At 46.8% G+C, this 24,559-nt stretch overlaps 1 protein-coding gene across 4 annotated transcripts in view; it reads right to left on the bottom strand.

The window, feature by feature from the left end:
• The window catches only part of SYNE2 (spectrin repeat containing nuclear envelope protein 2), a 373,661-nt gene that overhangs the window by 201,099 nt on the left and 148,003 nt on the right, over positions 1–24,559 (bottom strand). For 3 of the 4 annotated variants that reach the window (XM_062181714.1, XM_062181717.1, XM_062181715.1), the window contains exons 31-44: positions 24,231–24,410; positions 23,735–23,885; positions 18,586–18,744; positions 17,798–17,959; positions 14,894–14,995; positions 13,064–13,264; positions 11,447–11,618; positions 9,196–9,308; positions 7,508–7,710; positions 6,140–6,259; positions 5,754–6,045; positions 3,224–3,375; positions 1,557–1,866; positions 412–576 (exon numbers count right to left, since the gene is read on the bottom strand). In XM_062181714.1, coding sequence (XP_062037698.1) covers positions 412–576; positions 1,557–1,866; positions 3,224–3,375; positions 5,754–6,045; positions 6,140–6,259; positions 7,508–7,710; positions 9,196–9,308; positions 11,447–11,618; positions 13,064–13,264; positions 14,894–14,995; positions 17,798–17,959; positions 18,586–18,744; positions 23,735–23,885; positions 24,231–24,410 — 2,482 coding nt within the window. The remainder of the gene's footprint in view (positions 1–411; positions 577–1,556; positions 1,867–3,223; positions 3,376–5,753; positions 6,046–6,139; positions 6,260–7,507; positions 7,711–9,195; positions 9,309–11,446; positions 11,619–13,063; positions 13,265–14,893; positions 14,996–17,797; positions 17,960–18,585; positions 18,745–23,734; positions 23,886–24,230; positions 24,411–24,559) is intronic. The other variant, XM_062181716.1, reaches the window with a different exon arrangement.

The following is a 24,559-nucleotide window of genomic DNA, read 5'->3' as shown; positions in this document are numbered from 1 at the left end:
GAGGCCTTAGCACGCTGGGGACACACTCTCAGACGGCAGCTCTCACGAGACGGTAGAAGCCTGAGTTGGACCCAGCTGCCCCCTCTGCTGCCTGCATCACCTTGCACCACCACTGCCACCCTCACCAGATGCCGGCCAATAGGGCTGCCTGATCTTGGACTTGGACCTATCAAATTGTGAGCTAGCTAAAGCTCTCCTCTTTATAAAGTTAATTAACTCAGGCATTTCACAAAGTATGGTTCAACCAAGATTATCAGAGGATTTGGCCACCAAAGAGCATTCTTGTTTTTTGTGACTGGTCAGAGCTTCAGATGTCCAAGGCCGTCTGCAGAAGACACTGATGATTGGAATCCAGTCGTAACTCGGGCCTATTTTTAAAAACGTCTATCGCGTCGGGACATGCTTTAATACCTCTAGTTTTTGCAGTTTCTCCTCCACTGCGATTTGATCCACAGGCTGATCGGCAAAACCGGCAAATTCCTTGGAGAGACTGTCCAGTGCGGCATTCGAGTCCGTGAGGCAAACCTGGTAGGACTGGTGCTCCTGCACGTGTCCTTCCAGCTTCTGCACGGAGTCCTGCAAACAAGCCCATCAACAACGTACAGTGATTGCTCCCCGAATCTCTTCACCCGATCATGACGTAACTCACAATGTTTGTTTAAGTAGGCTTCATCTTGAAACAGCGACGGGACAATACATCACCCAGAATGATTAAGCAAAGGTTATAGTATTTCAGATAATTTACTGCCAATTCTGTACCTCTCCCACCTCATCGAAAGCACATTCATTTTGCCCACGTCTCTTTATTTCTTTCATGAAGTTTATGAAACAAAATGGTGACAAATTGCATCATTAAATTACAAACAACTTGGTCCTGAAGTGGCACAGTGGGTTAAGTTGCCACCTGCAGCACAGGCATCCCCTATGCGTGCCAGTTTGAGTCAATACTTGGGCCATTCTCCACTGCTTCCTCAGGCACATTAGCAGGGAGCTGGATAGGCAAGTGGAGCAGCTGGGATTCAGACTGACACCCAAGCAGCATCTTGACAACCAAACCAAATGCCTGTCCTTTGCCTTTTTTGTTTTTTAAGATTTATTTTTTTATTTATTTGAAAGGCAGAGTTACAGACAGGAAAGACAAGACAGACAGTGACAGAGAGAGAGATCTTCCATCCGCTGTTCACTGCCCAAATGGCTGTGCCAGGCCAAAGCCAGGAGCCAGGAGCTTCTTCCAGGTCTCCCACACGGGTGCAGAGTCCCAAGCACTTGGGCCATCCTCTGCTGCTTTTCCAGGCACATTAGCAGGGAGTTGGATCAGACGTGGAGCAGCCAGGTCTCGAACCAGCACCCATGTGGGATGCTGGTGTCACAGGCAGTGGCTCAACCTGCTATGCCCAAACCCAGCCCAAACCCCTTTGCATGTTCACCTAAAAAGACAAACTAAATTTTGCAGGCTTTTGGTTGACCAAAAGAACAACACTAGCAGCAAAAACCAGCTCCATACGCAAATGCTGCCCGCTCGCGGCAGTCCCCGAGAAGCTCGCGCGCCCTCTCACCTGGAGCTGCTGAAGAAGACTTTTGTGCAGTTGCTTTATCTCCAGCCACGGCTCCTCGCTGAAGCTGGGGTTGTTGGTGCACTCCAGCAGGTAGCTGCCTTGAGCTCTCAGCTCCTTCAGCAAGGACGTCAAGTCCTGCGCTTTCTCCAGGAACTTCCTGTAGATTTTGAGCTGGGCTTTCTTCTCCTGCAGGCCGTGCTGCAGAGCAAAGCCTGCTTCCTGCTTCTTCCTCAGCTCCGTGAGCATCAGTCTCAGGCCCTCCTTGCTTTGCAAATACTTCTCTCCTTCCAGCAGAAGCATTTCTTGGTGGCTACGTATCACAAAGAAGTTTATCAATGAAATTACATTTAGCGCGATGGAGGGGCACCGGCTGTGCACAAGGGGACTTCAGAAAGTTTGCAGAAAGTGGAATTTTCCTGGCGCAACACGTTTCAGGAAGCTTTTCATCATGCGCGTCTTCCAGGAACTTTTTGAAGACCGCTCGGACGGGTGGACTACAAATATGGTTGCATCGGAATGTACTTGTTTTTGAGTTCCATTTTCCGCAAACTTTCTGAAGTCTTTATCCATTATAATAAGCAGTGTTCAGATAGCGCTAGTATGGCATGCTAGACAGCACCAGCTTAGCTCCTAAATCAAAGGAGAAACTTTTGAGTGTTACTAAAATACAGTTTTTGTTGTTTCGTAGTTTGACCACAGAATAGTCATAATTTGGGTTTCAAACTAGTCCTCAGCATTGTTATTATACTTAAGTATATTACCCTACACTTCTCACAGAAGTAAAATAAACATTCAGTATGTTACCAACTAGTTGGTACATTTAGTATATGCCTTCCATGGCTTAAATGTAGTTTTGATTTGATTGTCTCCTTAGAAAAACATAACACACCTTTCCAGAAGTTAAACACACCCTCTAAGACATGCAACGGGCCGGCGCCGCGGCTCAACAGGCTAATCCTCCACCTTGCAGCGGCGGCACACCGGGTTCTAGTCCCGGTCGGGGCACCGGATTCTGTCCCGGTTGCCCCTATTCCAGGCCAGCTCTCTGCTATGGCCCGGGAGTGCAGTGGAGGATGGCCCAAGTGCTTGGGCCCTGCACTCCATGGGAGACCAGGAGAAGCACCTGGCTCCTGCCTTCGGATCAGCGCGGTGCGCCAGCCACAGCGCGCCGGCCGCGGCGGCCACTGGAGGGTGAACCAACGGCAAAAAAGGAAGATCTTTCTCTCTGTCTCTCTCTCTCACTGTCCACTCTGCCTGTCAAAAATTAAAAAAAAAAAAAAAAAAAAAAAAGACATGCAACGAATCAAGCATCTTCACCAGACTTAAATTCCCTGGATTTGTGGGTGCAAGCACCTCTCAGAATAAGTGTGTGACAGCCCAGTTCTCCCATGATGCCCTGCGGACACTGAGGGAGTCTGGGACAGAAGGGTGGTGTAGAAGGGTGGATGACAGCTGGCAAGAACTCCCCAGGTGGCTACAGCAGCTGCACCAGGTGTGGTTTCATGTCTGGCCAGGTGAGCTGGTCCCCTTGCAAGACGCCCCTGACAGTACCAACTTCCTCCCCAGCAGACAGCACGTCTGAGCCCAGGAGACAGCCGCAGTGGGCCTGGTACAGCGCCAGCGGGCAAAGCGAGATGAGCCAGTGGCCAGGGCAGGCAGGTGCTTACCTCAGGTACGTGCTGGCTAAATGCAGCGTGCTGTCCCACTGGCTCTTGATGTCGCCGAGGGTCTCCTGGACAGACAGGGCCTCGCTGCTCCCGGCCTCTCTCAGGAGGGTCTGTATTTTGGCATCCCCTTCAGGTTTTAGCAAAATGATTTCCTGGATTCAATAAAAACGATCTTATTTCCTTCTCATTACGCAGGGATATTACATACGGTATCTTTTTCTTTGCCAGCTTGATACATGGATATTAATGGCAGAGTATTTTTCTTTCTTCCTTTCTTTTTTTCTTTTTTTTTTTTTTTTTGACAGGCAGAGTTAGTGAGAGAGAGAGAAAGAGAGAAAGGTCTTCCTTCTGTTGGTTCACCCCCCAAATGTCTGCTACGGCTGGTGCACTGCGCCAATCCAAAGCCAGGAGTCAGGTGCTTCCTCCTGGTCTCCCATGCGGGTGCAGGGCCCAGGGACTTGGGCCATCCTCCACTGCCTTCCTGGGCCACAGCAGAGAGCTGGACTGGAAGAAGAGCAACCGGGACAGAACCCGGTGCCCCAAGAGGGACTAGAACCCGGGGTGCCGGTGCCGCAGGCGGAGGATTAGCCCAGTGAGCCTCGGCGCTGGCCACGGCAAAGTATCTTTTGAAATAATCCTTTCTTTGCTATTGTAACAAGATGAAGAAGCATTGTTTTATTTCCCTGTGATGATCTCAATCCGCGTGTGAGCCCCTTCCCCTGGAGGGAGATCCTTGCATCTAGCTCAGTGTGCGGAGAACTAGCAGCTGCTGACCTGGGAGCATGAAGTACCAGGCGCAGACACTGTACGGAGACAGGTAGGTGTGAGATTTGGGGTCTGACCTACGTAATCCCGACCTCAGTGTATCTTAGGAAGAATTCAATCCAGTAAAGAAACATGGGATGCACATATATACAAGGGGCTTGGGAGAGCTCCTGTAGCTTAGATCATGGTGAATCTCCCTGTGAGATTGTGAGATCCTCTTAATCACCTTTTCATTTTGAAGTCTGCCCCCAAAGATATCCCCTTTTCATTACATATAGCAATGGTTCTCAATATGTCAGTATGTTGGTCTGAGCTGATTACTTCCATACTCTCTTCTTGATTTTCAAGTTCCTTCTTTTTATTACTGGTTTAGAAAAAGCCCTGGAGGGGCTTGGAGCTCACTACTATTGATCATATAGTTTCTTCCAACAATGTTTCAACGAATGCAACTCCAGTTCTCCCAGGACTGAACCACCAGGAGCTCCTAGAGTTCCTTTGCGTGATATCCCCTGTATTTTTAGCCAGCAAAGTTGACTGGATCTCCCATTAGAAAATGAGCTCGAGGGAGCTTGAGACCCCCTGGTCCTCTATACCCACTCAGCATCCCACCGCCTTTTTACAAACCACTCACACGGCCTCCAAAGAATTCCTCTCCACCCCTGTCTGGAAATGACGGATGCCTCTGGATGGGGAGTCCAAAAAGTTCGTGGAAAATGCGTATTATGAAAAAACTACACAGGGATTTCAGCATGTTTTGTACCAGGGGTCCGCGCTGTGGGAGAGTGGGATAAGCCTCCGTCTCTGATGCCCACATCCCATACTGGAGTGCTGGTTGAGTCCCAGCTGCTCTGCTTCTGAACCCACTGCCTGCTAAATGCACCTGGGAATGCAGTGGAAGATGGCTCAAGTCCATGGGTGTCTGCCACTCACATGGGAGACCTGGAAGGAGTTCTGGATTCCTGGTTCCAGTCTGGCCCAGCTCTGGCCATTTGCAGCCATTTGGTGAGTGAACCAGTGGATAAGATTCTCTCTTTCCGTCTCTTTGTCTTTCTCCCTTTCTGTTAATGCTGCCTTTCAAAAAAGTAAAATAAATCTTTTTTTTTTTTTTTTATTTATTTATTTTTTTTAATTAAACTTTTATTTAATGAATATAAATTTCCAAAGTATAGCTTATGGGTTACAATGGCTTCCCCCCTCCCATAACCTCCCTCCCGCCCGCTACCCTCCCCTTTCCCGCTCCCTTTCCCCTTCCATTCATGTAAAGATTCATTTTCAATTCTCTTTGTATACAGAAGATCAGTTTAGTATATAGTAAAATAAATCTTTTAAAAAGCTCTTTCTCTCTCTTTTCTCTCTGTTTGCTCTACATTTCAAATACGTAAATCTTAAAAAAATTATTTTGCCCTAGAACAAACCCATCTTTTAACTCCACTGTTAAGTGAACTTTTTGAAGTACCCCCGTGTTCTCTTAATATCCTAAAAGCTCGCACTTCCTGGAGCTCTGGTCCGCTGCCCTTGCTTCTGTACCCAGCAAAAATGCAAACACTTGGGCAGGAACAGAGGGCACACTTCTCCTCCTTCGGAAGCACTGAAAACCACGTTAACTCTATCGCAGGCCTTCTCTTTGCAAGCCCTGTGATCTAAATGGCTTCAGCATTTTCACACCAACCGTATTTCCCACTAAGAAACAAATCTGTGTAGTTTTCCTCTGTGTTCCAAATTACAGTTCACTCTGCCCCTTGACATCTCGTTTCCAAAGTTATACCTTTATCTTTCGGATCCTCTCCTCCAGTGGCATTTTGCCTTCCGATGAATTCAAAGCCATAAGCGACTCTTTAATCTCCTTTATCCAGTGAATTACATCATGTGCACGATCATCAAAACCCTGGTCCTCAGCAGGTGCTAAGTGGGCCTCTTCCTCAATTCCGCGTACTTGTCTCAATAATGTCTGGTATTTGTCAATCACATGTGCTGATTCCATTATTATGTCTTCCTCCTCGGTCAGCCCATGTTCCTTCAATGAGTTGTTCAGTTGGGCCATAGATTCGAATTGTTCCCTGTAAATTCCAAATGTTGGAAGCTTATAGGAGACACTATACCATGGGAGAAATCATATTCCTGGGGGTGTATTTCACCCAAGATCAGCCATACCTCTTTCTAGCCAAAGCTTGGCAAAACAGCTCAGCTTTCTCTCCTGATTCTTGCATTTCTTTCCACTTTTCTTCTTGATTGGTCAACCATTTACTAAGATTTCTGTGGTCATCTTGGAGTCTACAAGAACATTCCACAAATAAGAACACAAAATAAGAAGAGTGCGCTTATTTATATAAAAGAGAGAGATGGCAAAAACCTTATGAGTTGGCCAGGTTTTTTCTATACTGCTCATTTTCAGAGAAATTTTAACTTGTAATGTATCAAAATCTGAATAATAATTGCATTTTTTTAGAGAGGAATTCTATTAAAGCAATGAGCCATATGAATGTAGCATAAGGAACAACAAACAAATAGAAAACATGTTTGGATGATGCCCCGACCCTTTGCCATATTAGATAATTTGAAGGATTATTCCATCTTTTATAATCCTAGCTCTAAAACCAGATTTAAAAATATGGGACCGGCGCTGTGGCGTAGTGGGGTAAAGCTGCCACCCTCAGTGATGGCATCACATATGGGCACCAGTTCGAGTCCTGGCTGCTCCATTTTCGATCCAGCTCTCTGCTATGGCCTGGGAAAGCAGTAGAAGATGACCCAAGCGCTTGGGCTCCTGCACCCGCATGGGAGACCCAGAAGAAGCTCCTGGCTCTTGGCTTCGGACAGGCACAGCTCCAGCCGTTGCAGCCAATTGGGAACTGAACCAGCGGATGGAAGACCTCCTCTCTCTCTGTCTCTCCTTCTCTCTCTGTGTAACTCTGACTTTCAAGTAAATAAATAAATTTTAAAAAAAAATAAATAAAAATATGTAGGCCCTCCATAGCTATAGGCTTTGAATCTGTGGATTCAACTAATCAGGGACTGAAACTATTCTAGGGGAAAAACTACACCTGTATGGAACACGTGCAGACCTTTCCTCCTGGTCACTGTCCCCTAAACAATACAGGCTGACCCACATTTACAACGCATTTCTATTGCGTCAGGTGCTGACGTACATGGGAGCATATGTGTAGGTCACAGAATACGAAGCCATTTTATATAAGGGACTTCAGTGACCCCTGCACTCTGGAATAAATAATATGAGCTTTGGGGCTCCCGGAACCAACATCCTACAGTCACCCAAGGAACACCCGTGCCTATTTTATCTGTGAAACTCGCGGTATCGTCCATCCTAGCCCACGCTGTGCAGAGGCAGAGTATGGCTGAGGGCACTTGGAGAAGCAGATTAGGAAAAACTATGCATGGATTTCAAATTCTTTTTGCACAAAACAAACTTAGCATGACATCCATGCTCCACACATTTTCTGGAGTCCCTTCGCATGAAGATACCTGAGAACACGCTTCTTAGACAGGACCTCTCTCTCCTACCTCAGGAGCTGCTGCAACGACTCGGCCAGCTCCTTGGCTCGAGCCCGGCACGCAGACTCCAGCTGTCCCAGTTCCAGTTCTTGACTCAAAAGCCAACTGCTGAGCTCCGTGACACGCGCGGGGGGCAGATGCTTGGTCACGTGTCTCACGACTGTTTCCACCTGCTGGATTTTGCTGCTTCTTCCTTCCAGGGTCAGGAAATCCTTCAGGAAGACAAAAGCCAATTACAGCCTCCTGTCAGCGCTGAAAGGTGGTCTCTGCCACCCCCGTGAGACTGTTCCAAACAGCACACAGACATAGCACCCACCTCGCTCACCACCTAGACAAAAGAAAGGCTTTGGAGACGCGGCTTCTCCAAAGGCGGATGACTTGGGGTAGTTCTAGAAGCTGTGTGCACATTGGCACTTGCAGCTCGTGCAGTGCCGCTGGCGCAAGACCAGGAAAGAGGTTTCTCTGCCCTGGCTTGCTTAGCTTCTCCTAAACAACGGCTCCTTCCTGGCAATCAACATCTAAGTCTAAACAGACCAGGCTCCATGAACTTTGGCCCGGATCAGAATTTATTTCAACGTTTGTGTTTCAAGGTTTTGGCATCAATGACTGAGGGTCATACAGTAGGCAAAATTAAAGGCAAGCCGGCGCCGCAGCTCACTAGGCTAATCCTCCGCCTTGCGGCGCCGGCACACCGGGTTCTAGTCCCGGTTGGGGCACCGGATTCTGTCCCGGTTGCCCCTCTTCCAGGCCAGCTCTCTGCTGTGGCCCAGGAGTGCAGTGGAGGATGGCCCAAGTGCTTGGGCCCTGCACCCCATGGGAGACCAGGAGAAGCACCTGGCTCCTGCCATCGGATCAGCGCGGTGCGCCGGCCGCAGCGCGCCAACCGCGGCAGCCATTGGAGGGTGAACCAACGGCAAAAGGAAGACCTTTCTCTCTGTCTCTCTCTCTCTCTCACTGTCCACTCTGCCTGTCAAAAAAAAAAATTAAAGGCAAAATCAGAGAGGGAGAGAGGGAGAGAGGGAGAGAGGGAGAGAGGGAGAGAGGGAGAGAGGGAGAGAGGGAGAGAGGGAGAGAGAGAGAGAGAGAGAGAGAGAGAGAGAGAGGTGATTCTATCAATAAAGAATACTACCAGCAAAGCAAGGAATTACACAGAGAACATTCAGAGCCATTGATAAGCTTAGGAGCATGACTTATCACCAGAACTCTGAAATATTAGATAATCCAATCTACAGTGACCACGATTGGACGATGCCACCTGCATTTTAAATGCTCTGGGCACTATTAGTTCAGGCTCCCCTCCACACACTCCAACCAGCAGAGAATTGAAGTTCAACTGCAAGTTTTAAAATGAGAATGACTGGAAAAACACTCAGAAAAAGACAAGAGACCTTTCTCAAGAAAGTAAAGGCTACTTAGGGTCTAAATTACCTAGAGTCTTTATCAAATATGACTTTAACAGCTGACTTCACAGTGAACACGAAATTGAACAGCATCTTAGAATAACTGTGAGCAAGGAATCTGTTAAACTAGTAATTATAGAATTCCAAAATATTTAGAAAAAAAGCCAGGTGATTTGGAAATACTAATTTTTATGGACAGAAATAGTGAGTCAAAGGCTCAGTACCCAATCTACTTAAATATAGTTGCAAAATCTTATTTTCGATCAACTTTGATTAAGATTTACATAAATATCTTACAGAAAGTTTTTGTAGCTTTTGTTCCACATTCTTTTTGGTTTCTGATGATTCGAAACACTCCTTGAGGTTCATTTTAACATTGCTGAACCAGTCATTGAAGTTCTTGCATTGATCTGCAGGAGAGGAAGGAGGAAAAAAAGAGATTTTATCCAAGCAGGACTTCATAGACCTGCGTACACTGAGAGATCTGCGGGCCTTTTTGCCTTTCCACACCTTCTGTCATGTCAAGGGACCTCAAAGCCACCGCTGTGCCTTCACCAGGCTGAACCCCACGGGGCCTAGGTCTTGACTCCCAGCCCCTGGACTGACATAGCACAAACTCCTTCCCAGGTAGAGAAGTTCTTAGATTTTGAGACACGGTCTTTTCACACCTTTACCACCTCCAGCAGAAGAACAAATGGAAATCGGCCTAGCTGTTTATAAGCCACAACTCAGTTTTAGAGACAAGGCAGAAAATACTCCCCGTCCAAAACAGGTTGTTCCCAACGCAATGCTTATACGGGAGACTTCAAAAGGTTCATGGAAAAGTGCAATGCAAAGATATGTTTAGGGGTGGGCGCTTGGCGTAGAGTAAGCCACTATTTGAGATGTCCACGTCCCACATCACCGTGTCTGGATTTGAGTCCTGGGCTCTGAAGCTGATTCTAGCTTCTTGCTAATGTGCACCCCAGGAAGCAGTAGAGATGACTCAAGGACCTGGGTCCCTGCCACCCACGTGGAGACCTGGATGGAGCGACCAGCTCCAGGCATTGGCCTGGCCCAGTCCTGACCATTGTGGACATTTGAGGAATGAACCAATAGATAGGAATAGACTGGCACTCTCTCTTTCTCTCCCTGTCTCTCAAACAAATAAATAATTTTTAGAGTTTATTTGAGTGTTAAAAACATCAGAAATCGGGGCCGGCGCTGTGGTGTAGCAGGTAAAGCCACCGCCTGCAATGCCGGCATCCCATATGGGCACCAGTTCGAGTACCAGCTGCTCCACTTCTGATCCAGCTCTCTGCTATGGCCTGGGAAAGCAGTAGAAGATGGCCCAATTCCTTGGGCCCCTGCACCTGTTGGGAAGACCCAGAAGCTCCTGACTCCTGGCTTCAGATCAGCCAAGTTCCAACTGTAGTGGCCAACTGGAGAATGAACCAGCAGATGGAAGACCTCTCTCTATCTCTCTCTCTCTCTGCCTCTCCTTCTCTCTCTGTAACTCTGACTTTCAAATGAATAAATAAATCTTTTTTAAAAAATCAGAAATCCAAGCATAGTTCTGACATAATGTACATTTTCCATGAACTTGTTGAAGATGAAAGACAATGCTGTCATAATAACCCTGAAACAGAAGTTCCAAAATCCATTTACCGTGAAATGAACAAATTATACAATAACTCTACAACTTAACACTACACAACAATAAAAAGCAATCTAGCCTAGTGATGCATGGAAATACATAGACAAACATCATAAAGATAACGCTAAGCAAAAGAAATAAAGCAGAGCACACGATATGATTCTATCTACCTAGAGTTCAAAAGAATCCAAAACTCATCAGTGACATTCTAGGGGTGGGTGGTGGCTACGCTGGAGGCAGGGGAGTGAGTGGAAGGGGTGAGGCAGGACCTTGTGGATCGCTGCTAATGTTCTACTCCAGTGACACAGGTGCATCCCCCTGGGGCAGCTCACTACACTATCCACCTAGTGCCTGTTTATTTCCCAGTAAAAGAGAAAGGGCCACTTATACGTATGCTGTGCTTCAATAAAACTTAACGGTAAACATTTAAATTTTCTTTTTTTGGTGCAAGATTTTGTAACGCTTCCCCAGGCCATGGGACTAATGAGGTCATTAACTTCAAAACCCAATTTCCAGGGCTAACAAAGCATGGAACCAAATCCTGGTGTGTTTCCTACATCAAACCCCCTTCCTAAGCCCACAGGCCAGCCAGAGACGGCTTCAGAGGCAGCCTCCCCGGAGCCAGTGACCTCAGTGAGCAGCTGAAATGCAGGAACTCGGAGATTTTCTTCCATGAAATACGTATCTACAATGATATGTATTGATCTGTATCGATAGGCTTGTAAGAAGTAACTGTCACTGATCAGGCACAGATCGCAAGTGTTTCCCCTAAAAGATGGACCTGAACATCGTATACCGCTGTACAAACTGTGCCTCAGTCGGGCTCAGCTAAGCCTCTGTGTTCACGGGGCTAGATTCCTACTCCGAGATTCCCCAGAAACGGAGTAAGGGAAACACGAACGCGGCACTCACCATTCAGTAACTTGGAAAAGTGATCCTGCAGAGCGCTCTTCTTGGCAGTGAACAAGTCGCTGACGCTCTCGTATTGCTTTTTCAGCTCCGCGAGCTCAGGAGTCATGCAGCCGACCTGCGTCTCAAGGACGGTCATGCTGCGCTTCTGCTGCAGGATCTGCTGCTGGATCTCCTGAACACGCAAACAGCGGGACAGCCTCCATCAAGTCCTTCTGCTTTTCTAAGAGTTCATTTACTTATTTGAGAGGTAGAGTTATAGTCAGAGAGAGGGAGACACAGAGAGAGAAAGGTCTTCCGTCTGCTGGTTCACTCCCCAAATGGTTTGCCAATGGCCAGAGCTGAGCTTATCCGAAGCCAGGAGCCAGGAACTTCTTCTGGGTCTCCCAAACGGGTACCAAGGACTTGGGCCATCCTCCACTGCTGTCCCAGGCCATGGAAGAGCGCTGGATTGGAAGAAGAGCAGCCAGGACTCGAACCGGTGCCCTGTGGGATGCCGGCACCACAGGTGGAAGCTTAGCCTATTAGGCCACACGCCAGCCCCAACTCTTTTTTTCTCTAACAATTTATTTATTGGGGCTGGTGCCGTGGCATAGCGAGTAAAGCCACGGGCATCTCACATGGGCACTGGTCTGTGTCCCGGCTGCTCCTCTTCCGATCCAGCTCCCTGCTGGTAGCCTGAGAAAGCAGCAGAGGATGGCTCAACTCTTTGGGCTCCTGCACCCATGTGGGAGACTGGGAAGAAGCTCCTGGCTTTGGATGGGCCCAGCTCCAGCTGTTGGGGCCACTTGGAGAGTGAACCAGCTGATGGAAGATCTTGTGTACTCTCTCTCTCTCTCTCTTACTCTGCCTTTCAAATAAACAAATTTTTTTAAAAAAGATTTATTTGTTTATTTGAAAGGCAGAGTTACAGAGAGGCAAGGACAGACGGAAAAAGAGATCTTTCATCCACTCATATGGGTGCTGGCATCGCAGGCAGTGGCTTAATCCACAGCTCCACACCCCCGGCCCCTACTGTTAAGTTTTAAAACAGGCTCCAATTACCCAAAACATTGATCACCATGATTTTATAAAAACCTTGAGGACTTGCTATTGAGTGGACTCACTTTGTCTTTAATAGTAAATACACAACCGATACAGTGCAATCTAATATGACCTAATTACTGTCTACAAAGAAACCCAAAGGTGAACATGCTAAATATAAACAAACTGTTTTCTTGACTCCCCCTGCCCCCGACTTTCATTTCTTTCTTACAATTTTTGCAAACCTCAAGGGGTGAAACCCTCAAAAGTAAGTGTGGGGGTCAAGATGCACAGGGGGATGCCCCCATCTCACACCACACAGCCCGGGCTTGAGTCTTGGCTCAGCTTCTGACTGTGACGACCTGCTCACGCACACCCTGAGAGGTAGCAGGTGGCGGCTCAAGTCCTTGGGTCCCCACCACCCACAGGGGAGACCCTGACGAGCTCCAGGCTCCTGGCTGCAGCCTGGCCCAGCCCTGGCCCATGCAGGCACCTGAGAGAGTCAATCAGTGATGAGAGATCTCTTAACGTTTCAACTAAACAAAAGTAAATAACGAAAGAAAAGTTTAAGAAGCCAGTGTGACTGTAAATGGGAACCTCAAGCTTAGTGAAGATTTCCAAGCTGTCAGAAGGGGACAGGGCTTTTAGGAGGGACTCTGTCACCCCAATCTGGGTTTTGGCCTGGTCTAGATCCTCCCGCAGCTCAGCAGCGTTGTCTGCCAGTGCAGAACAGCTCGAAGCTCCAGTTAAACACTGCTTCACCTGCTCCATCTGCTTCAAAATAGAGGACTCCAGGACCTGAAATGACAAAGACAGGGAGCACAGGCATGGACTGTATTTCACAAGCTTTTTTTTTTTTTTAAGATTTATTTTATTTATTTAAAAGAGTTACAGTGGTGGGGGGAGAGGTCTTCCATCCGCTGGTTCACTCCCCAATTCTCCACAACAGCCGGAGCTGTGCCAATCTGAAGCCAGGAGCCAGGAGCTTCTTCCAGGTCTCCCACATGGGTGCAGGGACCCAAGGACTTGGGCCATCTTCCACTGCTTTCCCAGGCCACAGCAGAGAGCTGGATCAGAAGTGGAACAGCCAGGACTCAAACCGGCGTCCATATGGGATGCTGGCACTGCAGGCCAGGGCTTTAACCCACTGTGCCACAGTGCCGGCCCCTCACAAGCTTTGAAGACACTGGCCTTGCTACGGATGAGCTGAGCTTGCTTCAGTCCAACCTGATTAAATTCCTCTCGCCATCCTGCACCTCCTCGATACAACCATTCCAACAGCGCCTCCAGGAGAACAAAGAGGCAGAGGGGAAGACGAAAGTTCTGACTTTGCTTAAGAGATTCGTTTGGGGGCCGGCGCTGTGGCTCACGTGGTTAATCCTCCGCCTGCGGCACCGGCATCCCGTATGGGTGCCAGGTTCTAGTCCTGGTTGCTCCTCTTCCAGGCCAGCTCTCTGCTGTGGCCCGGGAGTGCAGTGGAGGATGGCCCAAGTGCTTGGTCCCTGCACCCCATGGGAGACCAGGAGGAAGCACCTGGTTCCTGGCTTCGGATCGGCGCGTTGCGCTGGCCACAGCGCTCTGGCCGTAGCGGTCATTTGGGGGGTGAACCAACGGAAGGAAGACCTTTCTCTCTCTCTCTCTCTCTCACTGTCCACTCTGCCTGTCAGGAAAAAAAAGATACTCCAAATCTTTAAAAAAATAAAAGAGAGAGAGATTCGTTTGAATTCTTCATCCTAAAATAAGGCCTCTCTAGCCTGGGAATTGAGATGCCATCTTGTGGTGCTTATGAGATAAAACGCAGAGGGAAAAATGAAAAACATACAGATGAGATGGAAACAGACAGAAGAAAAGTCAGCATTTGGGACGCAGAATCACGGTAAGCACTCCACGCACATAAGACAGGCTTAAGAAAGCTCCATACTGCCCAGGTCTCTAAGCTGGTAGGCTACAGCCCTCATATCCACCACTAAGCCCCTGTGCTGATGGAAACTGAAAGTCCCCTCCTCACACAACAGAAACCACACAGGGACAATCTTCCTGGGGATCCACCTAGCAACGGATAACCCGCAGGTCCCTCAAGCCGCGTTCTCTCTCCCATACCCAAGACACAGGACACCACTGCTATTTTCTGTGGACGCCCAGGCAGCATTCCCACCGCACCTCCCCAACACACACACAACAGCCCCGTGAAGCAAGTGAAAAGAGAAAATGCAAAAACGCAACAGTAGGCAGGCTACAGAGAGAACAGGTATAATTAGCATCACCAAACGTTAAAGATTTGGTCGGATTCCACATGGGGACTGAATAGATAATAATCCCAGTTGCATTTTACCTTTACGGATTAGGGCGCGTGGTTTGTGAGCGCTGCTTCAGAGGGCGCCTGAGTACAGAGCCGTCGTTTGGAATTTTACATAAAAACCCTCTTACCTGGAGCTCAAGTGGTTTTTCACTGCTTTGCAGCAGAAACTGAATTTCAGCCACCCTCCTGGAAAACTCCGCCACTTTCTGCTCGTGGACTTGTAACTCTTCCTAAAACACACGATTTTAAAAGAAATTATCTCTCCAGTTCATGTTTTATTTTCTTGAGCCCAAGGTTATCACTCTGGATACATAGAAAGAGAGAGCCCTGTAATTGCCGCTAATTACTTGTTTTTTGACAAAGTCCTGCGAGGTCCAAGCCCAAGTGCCTTCGGGCTTCCTGCAAATCCCAGGACCAAGCACAACTTTCTTTCTTTTTTTTTTTTTTTAAGATTTATTTTATTTATTTGAAAGACAAAGTTACAGAGAGAGGTAGAGACAGAGAGGTCTTCCATCCACTGGTTCACTCCCCAGATGGCCGCAACAGCTGGAGTTGCACCGATCTGAAGCCAGGAGCCAGGAGCTTCTTCCGGGTCTCCCACACTGGTGCAGGGGCCCAAGGACTTGGGCCACCTTTCACTGCTTTCCCAGGCCATAGCAGAGAGCTGGATCGGAAGAGGAGCAGCCGGGTCTCGAACCGGCACCCATATGGGATGCCAGCGCTTCAGGCCAGGACTTTAAAACCTGCTGCACCACAGCGCTGGCCCCAAGTGCAACTTTCTAGTTTTGGTTTAAGGCAGTCGAGGATGCACGCCTTGGCTCCTGGATGCTCCACTTCCGATCCAGCTCTCTGCTGTGGCCTGGGAAAGCAGTGGAAGATGGCCCAAGTCCTTGGGCCCCTGCACCTGCGTGGGAGACCTGGAAGAAGCTCCTGGATCCTGGCTTCAGATCAGCGCAGCTCTGGCCACTGCAGCCAACTGGGGAGTGAACCAGCGGATAGAAGACCCCACCCCCCACCCCTCTCTCTGCCTCTTCTCTCTCTTTCAAATAAATAAATAAATCTTTTTTAACAAAAAGGAAAAGAAGAAAAGAATGTTGGTGTTCACCTTCTGTACTTTCTAATCTTTTTGAAGGACTGTTTAGTTCAAATAATGAAGAAAGTTGCCTCTACTCATGGTCTAGATCACAAGCAAGCAATCTATGGCAAAAACCTGTTTTTGTAAATAAAGTTTTATTGAACATAGCTACTTCTAAGCATTTATCTATTTCCCATCACTATTTTCTTGCTACAGCAGTGAGACTGAGCAGAAGAATTTGCTGGCACAGAATATATACTATCGAGACTGATCCACTGTGTATGTGTCCCTAACGTAGAAGCAAGACCCAGCCTGGCCTCTGTCCCCCTTAGCCCGAGGTATCCTTACCTGTCCTTCAGGATTAGCCACTCACCAAAGGGAATTCCCTGAATTGAGGGAGTGGTTGTGGCCCTGTGAGATTCAAGGAGTCATTTCTTCTGATGATGGGGACTGGTGCTGTGGCATAGCTGGTTAAGCCACCGCCTGCAGCACTGGCTTCCCATATTGGGCACCTGTTTGAGTCCCGGCTGCTCCACTTCTGATCAAGCTCCCTGCTTGATCCCTAGGGAAGCAGTAGAAGATGGCCCAAGCCCTCGGGCCCCTGTACCCACATAGGAGACCCAGAAGAAGCTCCTGGCTCCTGGCTTCAGATCAGCCCTGCTCCTGCCATTGCAGACATTTGGGGAGTGAGCCAGTGGAAGGAAGACCTCCCCCTCTGTAACTCTCTCACATCAATAAAATAAATCTTTAAAGAAAAAAAATTTCACCCTTAACCACTTGCTCTTGCTCTGTGCTTTGCAAATAAAACACCCACTTCCTTGCACCAACCGATGTCAGCGATTGGCTTTCCGTGCATCTGGGGTTGGGGGTCCCACAGCCACTCCTCCAGCTCCTCTGGGAGGTTGTGCTGCGACCCTTTTTGGCTCTGCAAGGAAAAGTTTTCCTCCCTTGCAGCCTATAGACTGATCACAAGGGGACAATGATGCATCTTATGGGGCCTTCTGATAGAAGTTCTGAATCTTTCTTAACCTTATATATTTTTTTTAAGATTTTATTTATTTTTTGAAAGGCAGAGTTACAAAGACAGAGAGAGAGAGAGAAATTTTCCATCCACTGGTTCACTCCCCAAATGGCCACAATGGTGGGGGCTGGGCCAGGGCAGAGCCTGGAGCCAGGAGCTTCTTCTGGGTCTCCCACATGGGTGCAGGGCCCTTGCACTTGGGCTATCTTCTGTTGCTTTCCCAGGTCACTAGCAAAGAGCTGTATTGGAAGAGGAGCAGCCGGGACTCAAATTAGTGCTCACATGGGATGTGTCAGAACACTGGCCCCAGTTCTTAGCCCTGTACCACAACCCTCTCTGGTAAAGCCTACAGACCCTTTGCATAATAATATTTGAAAAACAAAACTTGAGGGATCTGAAAATATCAGTGATGTTCCTTTTTCCTTTTTAGACCTATCATCTATTTGAAAGGCAGAGTGACAGAGAAGAAGAGAGAGAAAGATAGAGATTTTCCAACTGATGGCTCACTGCCCAAATGCCTACAACAGCCAGGTCTGAGCCAGGCCCAGGAGCTCCAGCCTGGTCTCCCACACTGGTGGCAGCTCCCTGGGCCGACTTCCTGTGATTTTCTTGATAACTAAGTTATATATAATGTCATTCCACTGTTTGTTGGCTACAGTCAGAATCGAAACAAATGCTACATTGTAGTCAGATGTTCATGAAAATAAAAATGCAAACCTTTTACACACAAGACCATTTTATCCGTGCCCCCCACCCCGAGAAATTAATAACACCTGCTCCAGTCCTCCTGCATATCATCACGGAAGAGGGAGGGTCCAGGTGTCTCCAAGGGGATAATGACAGAAATAAAGATTTTCTTGTCACTTTGCTCCAAGAAGGCAAACCCAATAAATATCAGCTGTAGAGAAAAAGCATAGATTTTAATCCGTTCAGTACCTTCAGCCTGTCTCTGTCCTCAGCAGTCGGCGGGTGGAGCGCCATCTTTTGAACAGCCTCTTCGGTCCATTCATCACAGACGTTTTTCACGTTGTAAAGTTTGTCCCACAAAGCTAGTGCACGACCAAGATTTTCATAGTGCTCTTCTGTCTTCTCGTTTATCTACCAGAATTGTGAAACAGAAATAACACAAGTCATGGGAAAAGTATGAAAACCATTGTTCCAGCCAAATAATGTTTTAAAATTAAATCTGAGTTCACCATTACTGACTAAATAATTTGTTTTATTGATCAACAAAGCATTTGGTTTAACATGTATCATCGAAATTTTCTTTTTTAAAAACAAAAAAAGTCTTATCTGATTTCCAATAGCTATGCCCAATTAGAGGCAAAATCTAATTTCTGAACCACAATTGAAAAAAAAAAAAGATGCTTGTAAACCCATATGAAAACATGATGGAGATAAATTCTCAGTCTGTAATCCAAAAATATTATTCCTACTTAACCAAAAACGTACTACTTTAAATTTGTTGTTGAACACCAGCATCCTGCATGAATGGGTAATGTTTTAATTAATTTTAAATCAACTAAATGGAAGACTACAGACTCGTTTGTTAGCAGTGTCTAATTCTGGGAGTGAAATTAATTAATTACAAAGCCACTATTTGAACATTTTCACAATGAATATTTTTAAATTTTGAAAATAGATAAAAATGCCAAGAACATTTGAAAAAAGATAAATTTCATCATTGTGCAAGAAATAGAATTTGCAATGAAATCACCACATACATCAAGCCATCTGTCCACAATGATATTAGCCTCTTTTTCAAAAGGTGGTTCTTCAAAGGTTTTCATTTTATTTAAATGAAATTGTAGGTTTTTGCAGATCTGGTTTATCTTGTCTACAACTTCTACATGTTCATTAAATTCTTCCTTGATCGCCTCAATCTGTAAGAGATTAAGGCATGTTTTTGAGATAGTGACACAGACAAAAATCTCTACTCTCTTGGAAAGTAAACAGCAGACTTCTAAATATGGATCAAAGAAGAAGTCCCAAGGGAAATTGTAAACTACAATAAACAAACTGAAAATGAAAGCAAAACATCACAACTTGTGAGACACAGTGGAAAGGGAGGTTTATTGCATTAAATGCATACATCAGAAAAGATGAAAGGGGCCAGTGTTGTGGCATAGCTGGTAAAGCTATGCCTGCAGTGCTGGCATCCCATATGGGTGCTGATTCAAGTCCTGGCTGCTCCACTTCTGATCCAGCTCTCTGCTGTGGCCTGGGAAAGCAGTGGAAGATGGCCCAAGTCCTTGGGCCCCTGCATCCACGTGGGAGACCCGGAAGAAGCTCCTGGCTCCTGGCTTCGTTTGGATCGGCTCAGCTCTGACTGTTGGGGCCAACTGGGGAGTGTACCAGCGGATGGAAGACCTCTCTCTCTCTCTCTCTCTTTCTCTCTCTTTGTAACTCTGACTTACAAGTAAAATAAATAAATCTTTTAAAAAAAAAAAGATAGAAAAGAGGAAAGTCTTAAATCCATAACCTAAGGGACCAATTCAAGAAGCTAGGAAAAAAAAAAAAAAAACAAACCAAAGCTAGCAGAAAGAAGGAAATAAAAAAAATTAAAATCAGCTAAATTAAAAATACAAGAACATTAGAGAAAATTCAGTAAAATGGAGAGCTATTCTTATAAAGATCGAGGAAACTGACAAACCTCTAGCAAGACTAAGCATAAAAGAAAGCAACAGCAGTATTAGGAGTGAAGCCAGGGATGTCACGAGACACTGCAGTTAGCAAGAGGAACCAGGGGAATGTTACAAATAACTACACACTTAGATGAAATTAACCATACCAACTACCACAACTCATCCAATATTAAATATGTAACATAAATAGACCCGTCAATACTAACGAAATTGAGTGTATAATGTAGAAATTCCTCCCAAAGAAATTTACAATCCAGGGGGCTTTACTAGAGAGTTCTACCACATTGTCTTCTGAAAAATAGCAGGGGCTAGCATTGTGGCACAGTGGGAAACGCCTGCAGGACCGGCACCCCATATGGGTGCCAGTTGGAGTCCTGGCTGCTCCACTTCTGATCCAGCTCCCTGCTAATGCACCTGGGAAAATATTTTTTAAAAGTTAAAAAAAGAAATATATACCTTTCAGCTTATAGTGGATTTTTTGAGCAAAATATGAAAAGATTTCTGACGTCTGTGTTTTGAAACTCAATGTATGTCATAATTGTTGTCAACTAGATTTTCAGCACAGATTGGGTCATCTGTTATAATTGGCAGAATCTTACTATTGACATTGCTCATCAGTTTCATGGTGAACAATCTTGTCTACAACCTTACAGATCTTGTTGCAATTAGCAACCCGGAACTGGGCATTTATATCATATTTAGGAATGTTTTTGGAAACATTTCTCTTTATAAGCCTTATGGATTAATAATTAAAATTTTCTTACAGATAGCTTTAAAACTAAACAAAATTCTTTCCTCTCACATATGTACAAACATGCTTACAATGTTAAAGAACAACCCAGAATTCAATATTGCATGAGTATATGTATAGCTCTATGTTTCTAATCATGTCTTTTCCATGAACTTTTTATCTTCGGTGTTTTTTATACTTTCATCATATGTATAGATTTCCAAAATGTTAGCACCAAAATAAGCTTATCACTCAGTTCCATTTCTCAGGAACCTTTTGAAGACTGCTTAAATACAGAAACCCAGCCTACAGATATCATTATAAGACGATAGTGGGAAGGGATTTTAGTTTGTGTTTCACGTTCTTCTAACACATGATAAAAAAAAAAAAAACAAAAACAAAACAAAACAGCAATCTAGATTTCAAGTTTAACATGCAGGACTGAATCCATGTTTGTCTCCATTCTCTCACCAGAAGCTACTGTAATGACAGAAGAGAATTTACATGGCACAATCCCACACACACAACAACAGGGGATGAGAATAATTTCCGGTGAGAGATGAAGAGCCGGCAAAGGGCAAAGCTCAAGAATGAGCAGCAAGTAAGTTAACGACCCAGAGACGGCTGAATTCCTGGTCTAGAAAGGAGACAGGGTGAAGGGAGAAGGAGGAGCCAATAGGAAGTCAGTCCGTCCATGTCACAGAATCCAGAAAAGGGTTACACATTCCCTCGAGGTACCTATGGGGACAGACACGCAGTCAGCCACACAGGGAGAGGAGGGAACCAAGGTTAGATCCAAGGTTCCAGCACCTGGTGAGATGGACTCCCTCCAAACCCTGCTAGATGAAGACCTTGACCTGCTCCAGAGGACAGAGCTGGGTCCTGTTTCAATAGCCATGGAGGAGTTAGTACTGACAGAGGGAGTAGCACCCAGGCAGGGGCCGCCTGCCAATAGGGGACAGGAGGAAGCTTCTAGGAAGTCAAGTTTACAGTTGTGGGGTCCTACAGCTATCTGACAGGTCACACACAGAGTGGGCATCATAGCTGCTGAGTAAGTCCCTGGCACTGAACCAAGGAGCCTCAGCTAGGGACTGACAGGTGCTACCTCGGCAAATCCAGACAGGTAGGGTCTGCTGCTAACTGGATCCCACTTAGCAGGGCTAAGGCGGGGCTCCTGAACTGAGAGGGATTTGCATAAACAGAGAAGCAGCAAGCCAAGAGGAACCAGGTATCTGTCAGTATACAAGGAAAAGGTTCAGGGTCTATGGAACAAGGCTGAGACCTTGATCCTGGAACAAACGCACCAAGCAGGAGATCTGGCATTAGGGCACACAGAAGGGTGGTGATGCAAATGGGAACACAAGTCCAAGAAGATCTTGTGAGGCTGAACACGCTGGATTCCTACAGCAATGGAAATCAGAGCTCCCCAAATCCAATCAAATAGGGGCTGGCACTGTGGCTCAATGGGTAAAGCCGGCACCTGCAGTGCCATATCCCATATGAATGCCAGTTTGAGTCCTGGCTGCTCCACTTCTGATCCAGCTCTCTGCTATGGCCTGGGAAAGCAGTGGAAGATGGCCCAAATCCTTGGGCCCCTGCACCTGCGTGGGAGACCCGGAAGAAACTCTAGGCTCCTGGCTTTGGATCAGCCCAGCTCTGGATGTTGCAGCCATTTGGGGAGTGAGCCAGCAGATGAAAGACCTCTCTCTCTCTCTTTCTCTTTCTCTCTCTCTCTGTAACTCTGCCGTTCAAAAAAAAATAAATAAACCTTTAAAAAAAAAAAAGAATCCAGTGGAATGAGGGCCAGTGCTCCCAGGTCCCCAGAAGCAGGCTCCACTGCATGGAACCACACAGGCTGCATGTGAGCACACCAGCATCCTGCCAGGGTCTCAGCCTCCTGCAGTTGGGTCGGACAGGAAGCCACGGCCACAGACACCTATTGGACATCGAGGGTGCGTACTGTGCTCTTTCCCACTGGTCAGCATTTCAAAAGTGAGTCTGAGAGAATGGGTCTGAGACAAGAGCTTTGCCCGACACTCTGTCACCTGAGCCTTGGGGGTTAATCATTCCCGATCAAAATGAAATGGCAGCTGAAGTCTGCACTGGTGTTGCTTTCAACAGCTAGGGAAGTTGACCAAAATCACTTTCTAACATCCAGGAATATTTCAAAAAGTTCATGGGAACATAGGATTAAAAGATAATTTCGGGGGCCTGTGACATGGCGCAGTAGGTTAATCCTCTGCCTGTGGTGCCGGCATCCCATATGGGCGCCAGTTCTAGTCCCAGCTGCTCCTCTTCCAATCCAACTCTCTGCTATGGCCTGGGAAAGCAGTAGAAGATGGCCCAAGTGCTTGGGCCTCTGCACCCACGTGGGAGACCCGGAAGAAGCTCCTGGCTCCTGGCTTCGGATCGGTGCAGCTCCGGCTGTTGCGGCCAATTGGAGAGTGAACCAGTAGATAAAAGACATAATTCTCTCTCCGCCTCTGCCTCTCTGTAACTCTGACTTTCAAATAAATAAATAAATCTTTAAAAAAAATCAGGAAAAGCAACTTTCTGGTGTCTCGTGAAATGGTACAGGGATGTCTTCTAATTATTCCATTCTTCCGCTTCTCTGGTTGATGACTGCTGTACACAAAATTACAGAAAATAATGACATCTAGTGTCCAAAACCGTTACACTTCCTAAAACACGAAGTGGTGACTAGGGAGCCCATACACAGAGCAGCGTGAAGATGGGCTTACACAACCCAGAAAGGAATAGAAATGCCATTTTCCCCTTGTCCACTCGCAAGAGACGATTTTCCTCTCGTCTGCCTTCGCTCAAGCCTGCGGTGCAGGTTCAGGTTCCTGTAGGTGGAAGGTGGGTACACAGCCTGCTACAAACTTACAGAGGCAGCAGCAGGGGCCTCAGGGCTTCAGCAGAACCACCGCTCCAGCTACCAAAACCCAAACAGCAGATGCAACCCAGCATCCCCTCGGAACTGATGTTTTGCAAGCCCTGGTGATAAATTCAATACATTCCTAGATATCTGCTAAGACAAGTCACTAGTAACTTATTTTATATCAAGTTTCAAAAATTACTGAATTTATTTTTAAGTGTCTATTTATTTTTACTTATTTAAAACAGAGAGAGAGAGAGAGAGAGAGAGAAAGAGAGAGAGAGAAAATCGTCCATCTGCTGGTTCACTCCCCAAATGCCCACAACAGCCAGGGCTGGGACAGGCTGAAGCCAGGAGACTGGAACTCAAACCAGGTCTCCCACACAGGTGGCAGGGACTGAAGTACTTGAGCCATCGCCTGCTGTCCCCCAGGGTCACACATTAGCAGGAAGCTGGATGGGAAGTGGAGGAGCCAGGACTCGAACCAGGCACGTGTGGGATGCACGTGTCCCAAGGGCAGCTTAACCCACTGCACCGTAATGCCCGCCCTGAAAAATCACTGAGGTTCCAGTATCCTCCCTGAGCTCACTGCGTAGGCTTCCTTTGGGAACAGGACTCACCTCTGCGATCCTCTTCTTCAGGTTTTCCCTTCCCATGTACGAAGCCTGGAGGGAGATGGCGTTCTCTTCTTTCTGAATCAAAGTGGTCAAGGTGCTTTTAAAATTATGATACTGTTTTAGGAGCTCCAAAACTCTCCCACATTGTTCAAGGCTGTGCAGAGAGAAAAGGAAAACAGCTACAAGTCTGCAAGTAACATTGTAAATCATTGCTTCTCTTAGGATCCTGCAAGAACCACCTAGGTAAGCTAAGACAGCACTTTCCACGTGACATGCTTTACTACCTTGGTTTTCAAATTTATAAATATTTAGTTATGTATTTGAAAGGCAGGGTTAGAGAGAGGCAGGTGCCAGAACCGCACGCCCAGGCGCGTCCCGAGAGCACCAGGGTGTGCGCCTCTCCTGTTTAACGCCCCCTGCAAATGTATCTCAGCGTAAGCGTTCCCAAAAGCTAGCTGTGCCTCAGCAGGTGCTGCAGAGGGTGGGCGTCCTCTCTTACCATTCGGCCAGCGTAGCTTTCGTGTTCTCCCACAGGCGCACGGTATTGTGGCATTGCTGACTCAGCACAAGTTCTCGGCCATCTTGGAATTGCGGGAGAGAAAGAGCCAGTTCTTGAAGGTGCTTCTTCTCTTCCTCGTATCCATCCAGATCCTTATCCAGTCTGATTAATGACTTTCTCCTGCATAACGGAGAAGAGCTTGGTAAAGAATTGCTAACCAACATGACCCAATACAAATACAGGTCATGTTGGGGGCGGGGAGGGGGGTTGGGAATACTGACGTCAATTTTAGTGTCCTCATGAGGTTAGTGCCAAAAGCACAGATTTAA

This window comes from Lepus europaeus, chromosome 22, assembly GCF_033115175.1.
Source record: "Lepus europaeus isolate LE1 chromosome 22, mLepTim1.pri, whole genome shotgun sequence".
NCBI classification, from domain to species: Eukaryota; Metazoa; Chordata; class Mammalia; order Lagomorpha; family Leporidae; genus Lepus; species Lepus europaeus.
Note: the sequence above shows the minus strand (reverse complement) of the source record. Positions and strands in the feature narration are given on the sequence as shown.